The sequence below is a fragment of the Centroberyx affinis genome, unplaced genomic scaffold, assembly GCF_046629955.1.
Source record: "Centroberyx affinis isolate AG114_WGS23_722 - 3 ecotype Tasmania unplaced genomic scaffold, CSIRO-AGI_Caff_v1 ptg001444l_1, whole genome shotgun sequence".
NCBI lineage: Eukaryota > Metazoa > Chordata > Actinopteri > Beryciformes > Berycidae > Centroberyx > Centroberyx affinis.
The window spans coordinates 110,321-126,279 of NW_027279918.1; the positions used below are offsets into that span (position 1 = coordinate 110,321).

A 15,959-nucleotide genomic window follows, 5' to 3' on the forward strand; every position below is an offset into this window, starting at 1 on the left:
AGTAAAGCTTAGAAATAGCTTATGACTGATCATTATTATAAAGTGTTACTGCATTTTCTTATGCAGAACAAGACGATGTCAGCAGTGGAGGAGGCTGGTATCTGCCATGTTGTTGAAGGCTGAAACCTCTTTATTTGTTTGTTGTTCCCTGCTCTTCCTGTCACAACTTGTGATGTCAAAGCCTTGTCACGCGTGAATGACGGGGAAAACAACACTTGAAATCTGATCTGACTGGTGAGACCGAGTTGCATTTTCAGAGATGAGATTCGAATTGCATTTCAAGTTGGTTATCTCCCTCCTGAAAAGATTGGATTATGTGGGTTTTTTTTTGCTGTTTAGGCTTTTAAGAAAATCTGATTTGAGCTACTGCCTGTCAGAATTTAGCTATGGGCCTTGATGATACATGATTGAGAACCACTGACTTAAATCATTCCCCTGTGTCCTGGGAACTGTCAGTAAGGAGTACAGAGGCAAAACAGTCCGCCAATACTTCACCTCAGTATAAATACACAAAACATCCGCGAAACAACTTTTTCTCCTCTCTGTATACTGGATGGTGTTAGAAGTCTAAGCACACTTGTAGATAAATAATTTGGGCGAGAACTGAGCATGCGCGAGTGGGAACGCTTGGCTGTAATGTGGTGCGGTAGATTGAAACAAAATGTGGAACTTTTAAAGAGTAACTAAACTCCAAACCCAAATCTGTGGTGAAGCCTGACGCCTAGTGGTAAAAAGTAAGGTACTGCACTGCTCATCTGTTATTGGCTGGTCTTTGTGCCAGGTGATGTCACCACCTGTTGTACTCTATGGAAGGTGACATCACCTGGCACAAACACCAGCCAATAGCAGACGGCCAGTGCAGTACCCTACTTTTCACCATTAGGTGTCAGGCTTCACTAAAGATTTGGGTGGGGTTTAGTTACTCTTTAAGTATTGAACGCTGCTTCAAAAAACTTTTTTCCTGAGATCATTCTAGCCAACTGACAGGTACCTGCTCTGTTTATGGAGGACGGAACACCAAGCTCTTCTCCAGGTGACTTATACACAGGTGAAGGCATAAGGATCAAATCCTCACACCAGTCTGCTAAATGCTACATCTGAGATTTGGATAGCCCAGGAAATTTGAATCTTTGCTATCACAAATTACCTCAAACGCTATGAGTGTGCTTGAAGCCATAAATGAAAAACTGAAAAACTGGACATACTGGTTTCATTACATGGTGTTTTTAAGGAATTGAAAGATACGACAAAATTCACTGTTGATCTAGTACAGCAGACGCATGATGAAACCAAGGTGCTGAAAGGAAAAGTGAAACTTACAGTCAGCGGTAAACTATGTCTCTAATGAGAATTTCAAAATTAAAGAGAAAATGCTGGATCTTACAACCTTATCCACGAGAGACAATTTAATTTGCAGAGGGATCCCTGAGATGAAGGAAGAAAACATGGAGGACTGCAGAGAGAGCAGCAGAGGTGTTGTGGATGGCTCCTACAATGACGCAATACTCAAGAAAGGACATTGAGCGATTGTGGTTAAGTTTAGGCACTTTAAACATAAAGAGCTGATTCATGCACACGGACAAAGGCAGACTGGGAAACCCTCCACCAGAGATTGTGGATAGGAGGAACAAGCTTTATCCCGTGCACAGAGAACACAAACTAAAGGGAAGCAGTGTAAGATTAATCGTTAACAAATTATATATTTACAGCAAGCTCTATAAGGATAAAGACATTACCCCTTGGCTATTCCCGCCCTCCGATAACATTTCTGTTACCTAAATGGCTGCTGAGATTTCAAGGTTTCTAAACAAGCAGTCCGGTCTGTACAGGACCTATTGGACAGCAACCTGTGATGTAGCTAACGTTAGCCACACAAGCTAGCTAGCTTACGTTTCTTGTTGATGCAACATAGCAAATGTGAGCTTGTCACAGTTTCTCTGCACATAAATATCTGTCAAGTGATATTCTCACAAACAACCTGTTGCTAGTAAGTGGCTAAATGTTATTGGGTGCAGTTGGTTAGCGTTAGTTACAGCTTCAGCTGCTAGACCTCTGGGTTAGCCTAGAGCATAGCATCGCTAGCTATTGATTCCATCTTTTACTTGACTTGCTGTATAATAGTTCTGTAACTGTGTGGGATGTTCTAAACATTGATAACAGTATGTGTGTGTATGTGTACATGCATATATGTTTATATATGTGATTGCGTTTATCAGTCTGACCTCTTTTTTTGTTCTTAAGTGGGCTGTGGTCTTCATTCTGTAAAGTTAATATATTTTGTTCCACAGTTGCTATGTACATAGTTTTTTTTCTTTCTTTCTTTATGTTTATACCTGTTTATGTTTCTGTTCTATTTTTTTGTCTTGTTGCTGTATTGTTATTTTTCTCTAATAAAATTGGATGGATGTTTTTGGATGTTTTGCAAAACTGCAGATCCTGTGTGCTACACTCTGTCTGTAAAGCATTCCTGCTGAGAATGGCACCATACAAGTCCAGGCCAGGAGGCTGTTTACCTTCAACACCCAGGGCTAGGTCATCCTCGCTGCTGGGGTTTCTCCTCAGAGGCTCTGCAGTGGACCAAGGACACAACAACATAGGACTTAGAAGACAGCAACAAGAAAACATCACAACATCACAAAATGCAAATAACATGCTCCATGCACAAAACGTGAGAGGAATCTGTCCCCCCCCCCCCCCCCCCCCCCCCCCCCCCCCCCCCACAGGAGATACGACTATAAAACAGCCAGTAGTTTGACATTGATCTAGTACTCAACTCCAACAACCAATTCCCAACTCAAGTTTTCTACTGTGAGTGAAGTTTTAATTTTCAGATAAAGTTTTTCTTATTTAACCATGACTAAAAACTTAACCTAACCTTTACCAAATTGTTTGAGTTGACTAAACTTAACCAAACTTTTAGTTGCCTATAGCCTTAACCCTAACCCTAACTGATGTTGTTTTACTTGCTTATAGGGCTGGGCAATAATTCAATATTATCGTTTATCGTCTTTCAGTGGAATCATATCCTGATGATATGAAGATATTTTAACATTGTGACTCACATTTTTGCTATCTAAATTGATGATGACAAGCAAATTTTACTTAAAAACTAAAATGAGGTATGGTAGGAATATTATTTGAAAATTTCAGTTTTGTTTGACACCACACCTAACATCACCATTTGGTTCAATGAGATGAACATTAATTTGATTATTTAACGTGATTTTGCATACATGAACCATATCGTGATATATATTGATATTGAGAAAAATCCTTATGATTATCATGATATTGATTTCAACCATATCGCCCAGCCCTACTTGCTTATAACCTTTTCACATGGCAAACTTTTGTCATATTATCCTTTCATGGTGGAAGAACACAATGTTCTCACAATTCGTGTCCATGACATATAATATATTTCAGAATTTGTCCTCATTTCACAAAATTTGGTGAAATTGCGCTGCTCTTAAGTAGGGCTGAACGATTTGAAAAAATATCCAATTGCGAATATTTTGACTGATATTGCAACTGTGATATGCTTTGCGATATTAGAGGGAATGATCATTTTTACATCATTATTCTCATTTTCATTGAAAAACGTAGTAAAATGATTATGGTGTGATTTTTGCGGGGATCTGTACCAAACAAAGATGTTTTCTTAAGTCTGTAGAATATGATGTGTAGGCCAGGACATCTCTGCAGCACCACAATATTTCATTTAAAATGGTATTTTGACACATTTCACCTTTAACAAATATTGCGCCTCCTGCGATTTGAAAATTGCAGTAGGCCATATTGCGATTTCGATAAAATTTCGATTAATTGTTCAGTCCTACTTTTAAGCCCAGATTCTTGAGACATTACAACCAAGTGACGATATGTTTTTGTCATTCTCCAGTACCCAGCATCACTGCAGTTCGCACCCTATATGGAAGACTCTACACTAAAACATACAGAATTATTTTTTGGGAAAAAACGAAGCTCCACTCCAGGCCTCCCAACAGTGGCTGAATCCGTTTGTCCGCCATGCAAACTTGAAACAGCAGAATTCACTGAGCAAGGCGAAGTGGACAAAGGCCGTCTTATCCTGGGGGTGACATAACAGCCGAGCAGGGCCGATTCACTGGAGGGCGAAGGGGGGGGGGGGGGGGGGAGCGGAGGCGTAAGGAGCAAGTCGCTGTTCCCATGGTTTTCTCAGCCATCATTTGCATGCCGTTTGAATCGGCCGGCCTCGGGGTGGGGTGTCGGGGAGGTGGTGGCGGTCACACAATACACACCGCTCAGCGACAATGCCAGTATATTAATTAGTTAAAGTGTGGCCTTTCATTCAACAGTGCTGGATTTAGTTTCAATTCCGTCAATTCAGGAAGTGGGATTTTAAATTCAGTCTTAAGGAGGAAGGGTGAAGGTGTAAAAATGCTCTTCATCAACAATCTACTCATAACTGAAAATAAGGAGAACTAAAAACGAGTGGGAAAACAACCTATTTCAGGACATTAAATTAAAAGGGATTTCATAAAGCACCAATGATGTTCCTCAATATCAATGATTTACATTAGCCGCACACTCTAATGTAACCCTGTATTTCTCTGCACATCAGCTGTGTGACCTTTACCAAAGAACTTAGGCATTTTCTCTCACTCACTGGTGATCTATGACATAATACATACAGCCAAGAATGTGTCCCTCATTTTCCACTATGCAGTTTAGCCAAGCCCTTGCCAGTCACGTTCTAACTTGACTACAATCGTTCTTTACTACATTCCAGCCATTGTTCGAAAGCTCTCACCAGGGCTACTTTACATTAAGTACTCCGAGACAAAGAGACATTGTACTCACCATCACAGGCAATTGGATCGTACATAAAATGGCATCGAATAAAACGCTAAAATAATGTCGAAGTAGGAACAGAGGCGACAATGATCTTTCCGGTTTAGAAGCAAGAAAGTGAAGCATTTCCCATGGGGACGTACCTGCAGCTTCCCTTGGTAGCACATGCTTTGCATCCTCCCTGCAAACACAGGTCACATTTTATTAGAAGGTGGGACCGAGGACGAGAAATCACACACACACACACACACACACACACACACACACACACACACACGTGCACACACACACACACCAATGTATATGTATACCAATGGGCTCCTGGACTCGTCTTTTAAATGCACTTTTATAAACTTGCTTTTACATAATTGTTCTTCTGTGTTGTTTATTATGTTTCCTTTTATCTGATTTCATTGATGAATTTATTTTTCTTAATTTTCAAGTATTTTATCTTGCTTGTGCTCTTTATTTTATCTCCTCATTATGTGTTTTAGTTTTGTTTTTATTCCTTCCTTATGCCGTCCTGGTGGGGGATCCCTCTTTGGACTTGGCCCACCCAAGGTGTCTTTCTTTTTTTTTTTTTTCCTAATAAGGTTTTCCTTGAGGGTCTAAGGCTGGTGGTGCTGGGTAGGTTCGGCTAGAATAGGTAGGCTGTTATGTCTTGCTAAAATCTGCTATTGTGTGCTTTGTTCTGCTTCCTTGTGTTTGTCCTATAGCATTCTGTTCTATGGGTGATTGTTAATCAGATCTAGTTAGGCTCATTTTCTGTAAAGTCCTTTGAGACTTGCTTGTGATAAAAAGCTATATAAATAAACAAACTGAAACTGTAAAGCACTTCGTAAATTCTGCTTTTTTTTTTTTTAAATATATATTTTTATATGTATTATTATTGTTGTTGTTGTTGTTGTTGTTCCATATGGTGTCTTGGTATAAACAGTGAAACCATCATCTTACATAACCGTATGTAAAGCTCTCAGGTCAGTAGTGCTGCAATTTGACATGAGAGCTCAGGGGATTTTCCCTCAGCATCACTAATCCTCACAGACTGAATATCACTGCTGAGCTATGAAAACTGGATTAGTCCTTTTTTTTTTTTTAAATCTTTAATGTTGCGCTAGCCAATATTTTAATTGACTAGTTTATTTTATTTAAAAATAAAAATACACTTTTTGTGGAAAGCGGTACATCTTTTGCCTCACTCCTTTGGTAGAACATATCACAGATTAGTGGTTTAGTAGGTTGGAGTAATTTTTTAAGAAAAATAAGTCAAAATTCTTTGATTCCAGCTTCTTCAATGTGAATATTTCCTGGTTTCTTTACTCCTCTATGACAGTAAACTGAATATCTTTGGGTTGTGGACAAAACAAGACATTTGAGGACGTCATCTTGGGCTTTGGGAAACACTGATCCTCATTTTTCACCATTTTCTGACATTTTATAGACCAAACAACTAATCGATTAATCGAGAAAATAATTGACAGATTAATCGACAATGAAAATAATCGTTAGTTTTGCCAGTATTACCAGAATGATGTAACTGCAAAAGTATACTGGCAATGTCAGAAAATAAGAACCCTTTTATCAGCTCCAAAGGTGACTTTTAGAGGTGCTTCCATTAGTTAACAGTCTGTGTTTCCATTTTGATACTCACTCAGTGTCGGCGGTGGTAAGCCACTCTCTGACACTGTCCTGGCTTGAATTTCCTGTGGTTGACATGATAAAACAAATTAGAATGACTCCTGTGATACTGCATGACTAAACACATGGTGACGCAACAAGAAGTGACAAAAGCAGGAAGCTGCCACTGAGATCTGACCGCTGAACTGCAGCAAAGTCACTTTTGACAGGCTTCGTTCCGAAATGCTAGATATCCATTCTGGGGAGACGTTGTCATGCGATGCTATTACAAAAAAATATGATTGCATCCTGTAAATGTTACTATTCTGTATGTAAATAGGAGCTAATAACCTCAGTAATGTTTCATAGTGAGCTTTACTTGCAGTATAAAGTGAAATATTTTTTAAATGGTGGTGTTTTGTAGGCTACTAAAACTTTTCATTTACTGTAAACATCCTGCACCCAGCTACTAATAATATTGCATGAGGCAAAGTCTCGTCTGAACAGGGAAGATATTTACATGCAGTGTCTCACTGTAGTCTAATTTCCCAGTGATGCAGTGGTAAACAAAAAGGAGGGGAAGCTATGATCTCCAGTTGGTGATCATACGGCAAACAACCACCACTATAGTAACAAAAGTGATTCATATGTTCAGAAACGCATTAATTCATGTTTCTTTTTCCATGAAAAGACCCAGTCCTCATGCAACTTACTATGATGTATACTAGGAATTTACTTACTAAAGATTTATGCTCTCTGTATTCCATAAATAAAACAGTAAGTATACCGAACTGGTAACACTTTACAATAAGGGTACATTAATTAAGGGTTAGTTAATGCTTAATAAGCATTAACTAACCCTTAATTAACAGTTACCTAATGTGTCTGATAATCATTTACTAATGGTGTTCATGTTAACTAAGGTATTCATTCATTCATTATTTAATAGTCATCTTTATAAACTATTAAATAATGTATAAATTAATAAATAAAACCATAAATTATTACCAGACACATTAGTTAAGCACACATTAGTTACCACTGAACTTTATTGAAAGACTCAAATCCAACTGCGGGAACGAAAGCTTACCTCACTATGGACTACTGCTGAGGTTATTAGCCATTTTAAGACGTTTTACGCGTGTGACCGCAATACTTTGGAAGACGTTATTATCCCTACTGAGCCACAGTCCTGTAAACTAACGCGGATTGAGCATTTTCAGGATCCAATCCTTCGATGCCGAAGCGTCCCCCGCCTCACGGGTTCCGTACCGTGAGCCTCCCCGCCTCGGGCCGGCTCGGGCAGCTCCACGTTGCTCCAGTGGACCCTGGAGGCCACCAGGTTGGCCCTCTTCTCCGCGGCGCCTTCGGAGGCCATGGCAAGAAGCTGGGTGGGGGGGGGCGGTGGGACATAACACAGACGTTCAAGCACATCCACAACACCCAGGACACTGAACAACAAAAAAAATGCATATACACCCATGCATGCACATGACACATCCTAATTCCTGCAGTGAAACACCTACCTGTATTATGATCCCGCTGACCCAGATGACTCCTGCTTATACATTGTCCCACTTGGCACGCAACCAAACAGCGGCTTAGCTCATCCCTGCAGTGAGAAAGCCTCTCTGAAGATGCCTACAAGACTTGAAATTCCTCCAGAGCGCGAGAGACAGACGGGCGGAGCGCAAAAAAGCAAACAGGACTTATCATTCAGCTCTCTTCCCACTCGGTAAACATGTCAGCGCGGGAGTCGGGGCGGGAGATGCAAATGACTCGGGGCCCTGACTTCTCAGCCCTACAAGGAAATATGACTTCCTGGCTGACTTGTTAAAAGGCTTTCATAGCTTCCTGCTCCACTTTTTTTTTTTTTTATCAGTGTAAAGCAGCTCTGTCTCTCTCCCTCACTGTGGCAAGACACTTTTCAGGGACTGTCTTGATGTTCCCGTCTCAGTAGTTATATGACATATGGGCAGAATAGAGGTCACGCATTTCTAAACAAGGGAGGGAGAGTGCTAGAAAGAGACAAAGACAAAGGATTGTGGGAAATAGTTGCATAGCACTTTTCCCATGCCACTTAGCAGGTTTTGCAGCTTTAATTTTAAAATGCTGTACTTTAAAAACAGAGGGGGCAAATAAGGTGAAAGAGTAATATTAAAGGAGTTAATGTTGTACACTCTGTGCAGGGAATGGGAGCATGTAAAGTATGTGGTTTTGTGTGTGCGTGTGTGTGTGTGTGTGTGTGACAATATTTAGTTGAGCCAATAAAGCCTGCTTGTCCTCATAGGAGTTTTATGGTTCTACGTAGATCCTTGCCCCCCCCACAACAAGAACCCTTTTGGAACCCTTATTGTAGGGTCTACAGTACAAACTAACTAAAACATTTTTTTTTTTCCAAAACTAACTTGACATAACTTTTTATATGCGAGAGAGAGTGAACAATTATGTTGTCCTTTGATCTCTCCTCACCAGAAAGCAACCTAGACCAAAATGTACCATATAGGTGATGACATAATGCTAAGACTGAAATACAAATTGTACTTTTTTTTTAGGTATTTAACAGGGTATTAAGTAATTTGTAATGGAGAGAAAAGGCACATTTTCTTTTTTTTATTTCTTTTTTTTAAACAACATCAGAATTACTATTTAATCTGTCACAAAACACTGAACAGCTGTCATTCTTTTTTTTTTATTGCAAGACAGAAGACAGAACATTGACAGGACAACACAGGAAAAACAAAACAATAAATACAGGACAGGACAATTAATAAAAGTCTAGCCAGAAAACAAGAGAGCAAAGTGACATTAGTTGTCGGGTATTGTGTTGATCTGGTGTGTGTGCGTGTGTGTGTGTGTGCGTGTGTGTGCGTGTGTGTGTGTGTGTGTGTGCATGTGTGTGCGTGTGTGTATGTGTGTGTGTGTGTGTGCGCCTGCCTGTGTCCCACATTGTCAGACTAGGAAGAGGTCTATAAGGTGGATGGGAGATAGAGTAATAATAAGTAATAATAAAAAAAAAAAAAATAAAAAAAAAACTCTAATACTAATACTACCTTTGACACCACATTTTCACAATAGAGAGGAGTAAGCTAAGCTAAGCTAAGCTAAGCTAATTAGAGCAGGGATCCAACAGAAACGTCTAGTGAAGAGGTAATATATCACCATGCTAAATAGTGGAATAATAATATTGCTTTGTTGCCTTTGTAGAAACTCCAATGGGTGGGGTCATGACTCAGCAATTGCTGGCTATTCATCACCAACCCTATCAACACTCACAGATATATTATGGTCAGTTTGGGAGATGGCATAGTTTAAACCTTACTTATTGGCCCTTAAAATAAAGAGGAACAGAGAAAAAGGAAAAGTATGCTATCCAAGTTGGGATAAGCCGACTGACTAGAAGCATTACTTTCTGTCTGCAGGGTGGTTCAGCTCTCCTGCTGTATCTGCTATCTCTGCAGTCACATTACTTTGCATTACTGTTACAGACAGCAGGCCTCCAGCTGTCCAGGTCCAGGAAGAGGTGAGCTGATAGGCTGCCATTAAAATGCAAATCCTTCCTTTTCCAAGGATAGGCTTTTTGAGATCAGGTTATACGTGTCTTTAGAAAAGAGAAAGAGTAAATACATGGGCAGAGCAAAGCAGAAATTGTGTAGTCATTGTGTAATAGCCTACAATGAATTTATGGAATTATACCTTTTTTGTCTACCCTCCAGACTGTGTCCTGGGTGTCTACAGAGTGAGATTGGTGTTTTGCAGCAAAACAAAGACAGATATATTAAGTGAGTCAGTGACTTTAGTTTTTATCTGTTAAATGTTCTCACGTTTGACCAAGAGAAAAGAAACAGCAACATCAACTCAACATCTTACAGTAGGAATTGGTGACGCCTCCACTAGATGCAGTATCGCTTTTGTACCACTAGATGTCTCTCAAAGACAAATCTGGAAGGGCAGGCCAGCCACAAAGAAGGACTTGGGAATGACAATCACTTCCCTCCACAAACACAATACAGTCATTAGTCTGGTGGCATCGTTGCAGATTGACAATTCACAACATAACCCAGTGTAGCTGAAATAGTGACACCTGGTACAGCCCTAACCATAACCCTAACCCTAACCTGGTACTTAAATACAATGCAAGGGGGCAGCATAGGACATATAATCCATACTGTAGTAGACCAGTGATTCTCAACCTTTTTCATATCAAGGACCCTAATTTAGTCCACATTAGGGCCACGGACCCCCATTTGATGAGATGTTGTCACTCGAACCCAAATCTGAGAATATTTTTATTGTTAGATATGATTTTGTCCAGAATTCCATGACTGTCTGTATTGTAGGTAGAGAGATAACAGAGGAACTATGATCAGAACAGTCATTCTTCTACATTCTCTAATTGTGCTAACGTCTTGTAAATGAAATAATGCTGAAGTTTAACAACTCATCAATTTGCTGGGGACCCCCTGGAACCCCCTCAAGGACCCCTGGTGGTCCCCGGACCCAATGTTGAGAACCATTGTAGTAGACTATACTGTCTCTAACAGTCTACATATATACATTAATATTCAGTGTCTATGTACATTCAAGCACATACAGTATGGTTGCAGATGTGTGGTGTTCAATAGTGCATTGGCCCAGTGTACTATGGTTAGGTGGGACTGAATGAGATGCCATTATGATGTATATTTTGAGCATTATAAGATAAGATAAGATAAGATAAGATAAGGTAAGATAAGATAAGATAACACTTACAGTAATCCCCTTGGGGAAATTCAGGTTATTATATATTATATACATTATAGAGAAGACATAATTCCTGCAATGTGGTGTTGTTATATTCCTTCACTTTACTCATCTGTTATAAATGCTTCCATCTCTTGTATTTCTGTCTCACTGCCTTCTTCTCTCTCCCCCTCATCTCTCTGCATTTCAGTCTGCCTGTGCTAAATATTAAATATAATCCAAAATATATATATATATCACTATATCTTAGTGATTTCCATCATAATAGTACAAGCTGAAGACTGTAACAATCTTCATTGGATAGATTTTAAGGTCACTAAATCTATTTCTCACCTCTAGCTGCTTTCTGCTTTACTTTCTCTTTTACTTTCACCCTTCTTACTTTCGAGGGCCTTGCTGCCACTCACTATAATATGTAAAATGAAACAATTGATGGTTGATGGTTGTCTGAGTGTGAAGGGTCAGTATCCGTCATGCCCTGGTCTTTGCCCTGGTGTCATGCTCTTCCTTTATGGAGGGCAGCTGACAGCCAATCAACAGACAGTTATGGTGTGCAGGACACAGAGGGGGTGAACCTGTAGGTGTGAACAGCACTGAAGTGAAGATAACACACTGTGAGCGAGTGAGCACCTGACAATATCGCTTTGAAAATGTCTTGATGGGGTCCGAACTGAATGGAAACCAATCAGCTTTCAGTGTCATTGCTCAGCTACAAAACGAGAACCAATCAGCTTTCAGTGTGGGTGTTAGCTTTATTTTTGTGCTTTCTCATGTCTTTTTCATATTTTTTTCACGAAAATTAGTGAAAATAAAAATCAATTATTTAAAATTAGAAAAACCTTTCATTGTAAAACTTTATTCTTTGTCAAAATGCAATCTAATGCTCTCAAAAACTATAATGAATCAGTAGCTAACCTACAGGTTTATTATTACCAGTTTCTATTACAATTTATTAATTGTAGCTTACAGCACTTTGGTTTCTCCAGTTTAGCTACAGCTATAGTAACTATAGCCAGAATAACAACTTGATGTGATTATGTTTTGCGTAACTCTTTATTTGAAAAGTCCTATCAAGTGACAAAAAATCAGATATGCAACAAAGTGTCATTTGTCTCTTTGATGCATCTCCACACTATGTAACCCTAACCTTAGCCTAACCAACCATAACCTGACCCTATTTCTAACATTAACCCATTAACCATTAAAGTTGGGCCAGACATTGAATATCTATAGACTACTTTTCACACAATTATGAGTATCTCTTTTTAGTGACACATTATTATTAGCCACCTGATAGGAAGTTGAGTATCAACAAAGGACTATCCAAATAAACTTAAACTTGATCTGCTTACAAAAATGACATCCACAACTTTACTTTTGTCACTCGTTGCCAAGGCCGATTTATTTATCACTTCATTGTTGTACTGAACCATTAGATTCCACCACTACTGAAATGAATACTGATAGGCTATGTAGGCTGGTCTACATCTGTTACATTTTAAATGGTGGTGAATCATAGTGGTTCTGATATAACTTACAGACAATATAATAGTAACCTGCCAACATTCATCAATTCAAGTCTCCTACTCAGAATCATCCTTCACATCACTTCAGGCGCACTTTGGACATTTCATAGTTACCCTGTGGTTCAAATGCTGCAGCCCATCAGTTCCTTGGCAAAAGTGTAGGCTGTTTGAGTGCTAATCCGCTAATTGGAGTAAGTGAATAATACATTAGGCTACTGTAATGACACTAAAGGTATGTTTTCACAGGCCATCATTGGATCATTGTCGCGCTGCTTCCCAATATTGGCCACTAGACAGGCATGCCACTGAAATACTGGAGGCGGTGTCCCGATAAATGATTGACAAGTGCTCTCCTTTCCAGGAACATAAAGAACAGTTTCCTCCCAAAGATGATTAGATATATAAATATTCAAACCCAATGTAATGTTTTCCTTTTATTTAAAACTTTGGACGAACAGTAGCTGTGTACATGCTGGTTTGCAGCCTCGTCACTTTCATCTGCCATGGACCGAAGGCTGCACCTGATTGGACAAACACACAACTTGTTAGGCTGTCCTCGGTTTCTGTCTCTGGGTTTCAAACTGGAAAACAAGGCGACTTGTTCGGAAACTTTACAACAGTCCACAGAACACCGAAATCTGTTTCTGAAAATATGTGAGGTGAGAAATAGGTAATGCAGATGCTGAATCTTGACTCATTTTAGATCTACAAAGGCTAGTTTAAAACTTTGTTCCCGAGGTTTGGGAGTTTAGAGAGGCCTCTACTTCAGTGATTCTCAACCTTTTTCATAATTTGTCCTCAAGGACCCCTGGTGGTCCCCGGACCCCACGTTGAGAACCACTGCTCTACTTTATGCAAATATGGAGGGGCCAATGTGACATGCCACCTCTGGAAACTTGCTGCATCGCTACCAGAATAAATTGCACAGCTACTTGCATCGAAAATGAAAGGAAAGCGCAGACATGACGCCCCTCACCAGATTTGGACATGAATGTATTGTTTCTGAGTTACTGTAATGACTGAATTTAAAGCTGCAATAAGCTACATTTTCTGACCACTAGAGGGTGACAGAGACAGCAACACATTTGCCAATAAAGCCTGCACTACTTGCACTTAAAACTACACTACGAGGCCAGCCAAAGACAAACATTGCAAAGCACCGTGCATAAAGGCGAATAGCTAAGCTAAACGTTCCTACTTAGTATCTCAAAATAATGACTTAGTATCTCAAAATAATGATAAACTTTCTCAAAATAATGCCTTAGTATCTCAAAATAATGACTTAGTATCTCAAAATAATGAGAAACCTTCTCAAAATAATGCCTTAGTATCTCAAAATAATGACTTAGTATCTCAAAATAATGCCTTAGTATCTCAAAATAATGACTTAGTATCTCAAAATAATGAGAAACCTTCTCAAAATAATGACTTAGTATCTCAAAATAATGAGAAACTTTCGCAAAATAATGAGTTAGTATCTCAAAATAATGAGAAACTTTCTCAAAATAATGAGAAACTTTCTCAAAATAATGCCTTAGTATTTCAAAATAATGACTTAGTATCTCAAAATAATGATAAACTTTCTCAAAATAATGCCTTAGTATCTCAAAATAATGACTTAGTATCTCAAAATAATGAGAAACCTTCTCAAAATAATGAGTTAGTATGCTAGATAGATAGATACTAGATAATAGATACTAACTCTTTGATACTGTCATTATTTTGATACTGTCATTATTTTGAGAGTTTCTCATTATTTTGAGATATTAAGTCATTATTTTGAGATACTAAGTCATTATTTTGAGATACTAAGTCATTATTTTGAGAAAGTTTCTCATTATTTTGAGATACTAAGTCATTATTTTGAGAAAGTTTATCATTATAATGACTTACAGGACCGTTTTTGTCATCACACTGGCGGAAATGGGCTTCCATAGATATCGCTTATTGCAGGTTTAATATTTTCCTTTCAAATGAGGTCCAGTAGGTGGGCAGAAGTGTGTGGTCCCCCCTAGTCTGGTACCAGCGGTGGGGGTTGGCACTGTGACCTGAGATCTGAAGACTGAGGCATGGACAGCAGAGGAAGGCTGGTATAAAGAGAAGGAGTGAACATGATTTGTTAGTGTGGTGGGGACTCTCTGAAAGTCTTATAACTAGTCAGTGAAGCATCTGCTGCTCTGTATGAAAGTTTTTGCTGGCAAAGTTTGGTCCTGTATTATGAGCTGGTGGCTCTGATGGTCATGTTGATCTGGGTTTTAGCCGAGCAGCTTTCCTCTCTGACTCCCTCCTCTATTGCTCTGATGTCCCTCCATTTCCCAAGTTCTTCAGTTAACCATGTCTTAGAAATGTTCTACTACATAATGGTTTCCTTTCGGCAGGTTATAGCAGTATAGTATGAATGTCTCATCTGACGGTCAGTCTCTGGACTCCAATTCCAGATTGTGGTTTGGAAGGTTTGGCTGCCTTCACTTTCTCTCTTTATGAATTCAAGTTGCCCAGAATGAAGATTGCAGAGTTGGGATGTTTGGTTTCCAAATGTTTCCCGCAGGAGAACTCGGAACAAAATTCGGGATACAAGCCAGCAGGCATAGTGTTCCTAATATTCAGAAGCTCATGCTGACTAAAACACATAAGTCGTAATTCATAACAAGCATGTTTATGATTTCAAATTACCATCAGCAATATATACAAAGCAAAGAACATGCAGATTTTGTTCAATTGATTTTTTCAGATTTTGAAGTTCAATCGTAAAGGCCAAATATTTAACCAGTAAAGATGATAGCTTGATTGTCCTGCAACTTTTTTTTTTTTTTTTTTTTTTTTGGTTTGTTTTTTTTTGACTGAAAGTCAGTGTAAATGATTTATATGTATATCCTCAAGGTGTAGAGGAATAGATGAACTAATTTGTATAAATCCTTTGAGAGGATGTATATCAGCTTGGTTGTGAATATGTCTCCTCTTCATCCAAAGTAGAAAGCATGAATAATTGCCTAATCTCCCATCAATCATATAAATGTACATACATCATTATGGAGCTTGTATAAGTGTGACTATGCGGTGCTGTGATATGTTGAGCTTTAATGATATGCATTCTCACCAGGATGTAGGGAGATGGGAGCTGTTAATCTTGGCACACATCTGCAGCCATTTGTTCAGCTTTCTAACAGTATTATAAGATCTGTCTTATACATTATTTTGTATTTAAATCAGCCTTATATCAGATTAAAATTGTTACCTATT

The 15,959-nt window shown here is 39.0% G+C and overlaps 1 protein-coding gene across 1 annotated transcript in view; it reads right to left on the reverse strand.

Annotated features, from left to right (window-relative positions):
• The window catches only part of itprid1 (ITPR interacting domain containing 1), a 52,588-nt gene that overhangs the window by 31,209 nt on the left and 5,420 nt on the right, over positions 1–15,959 (reverse strand). Inside the window, exons 2-3 of the mRNA XM_071526686.1 lie at positions 7,723–7,901; positions 2,514–2,567 (exon numbers count right to left, since the gene is read on the reverse strand). Of these exons, the coding sequence (XP_071382787.1) occupies positions 2,514–2,567; positions 7,723–7,901 (233 nt within the window). The remainder of the gene's footprint in view (positions 1–2,513; positions 2,568–7,722; positions 7,902–15,959) is intronic.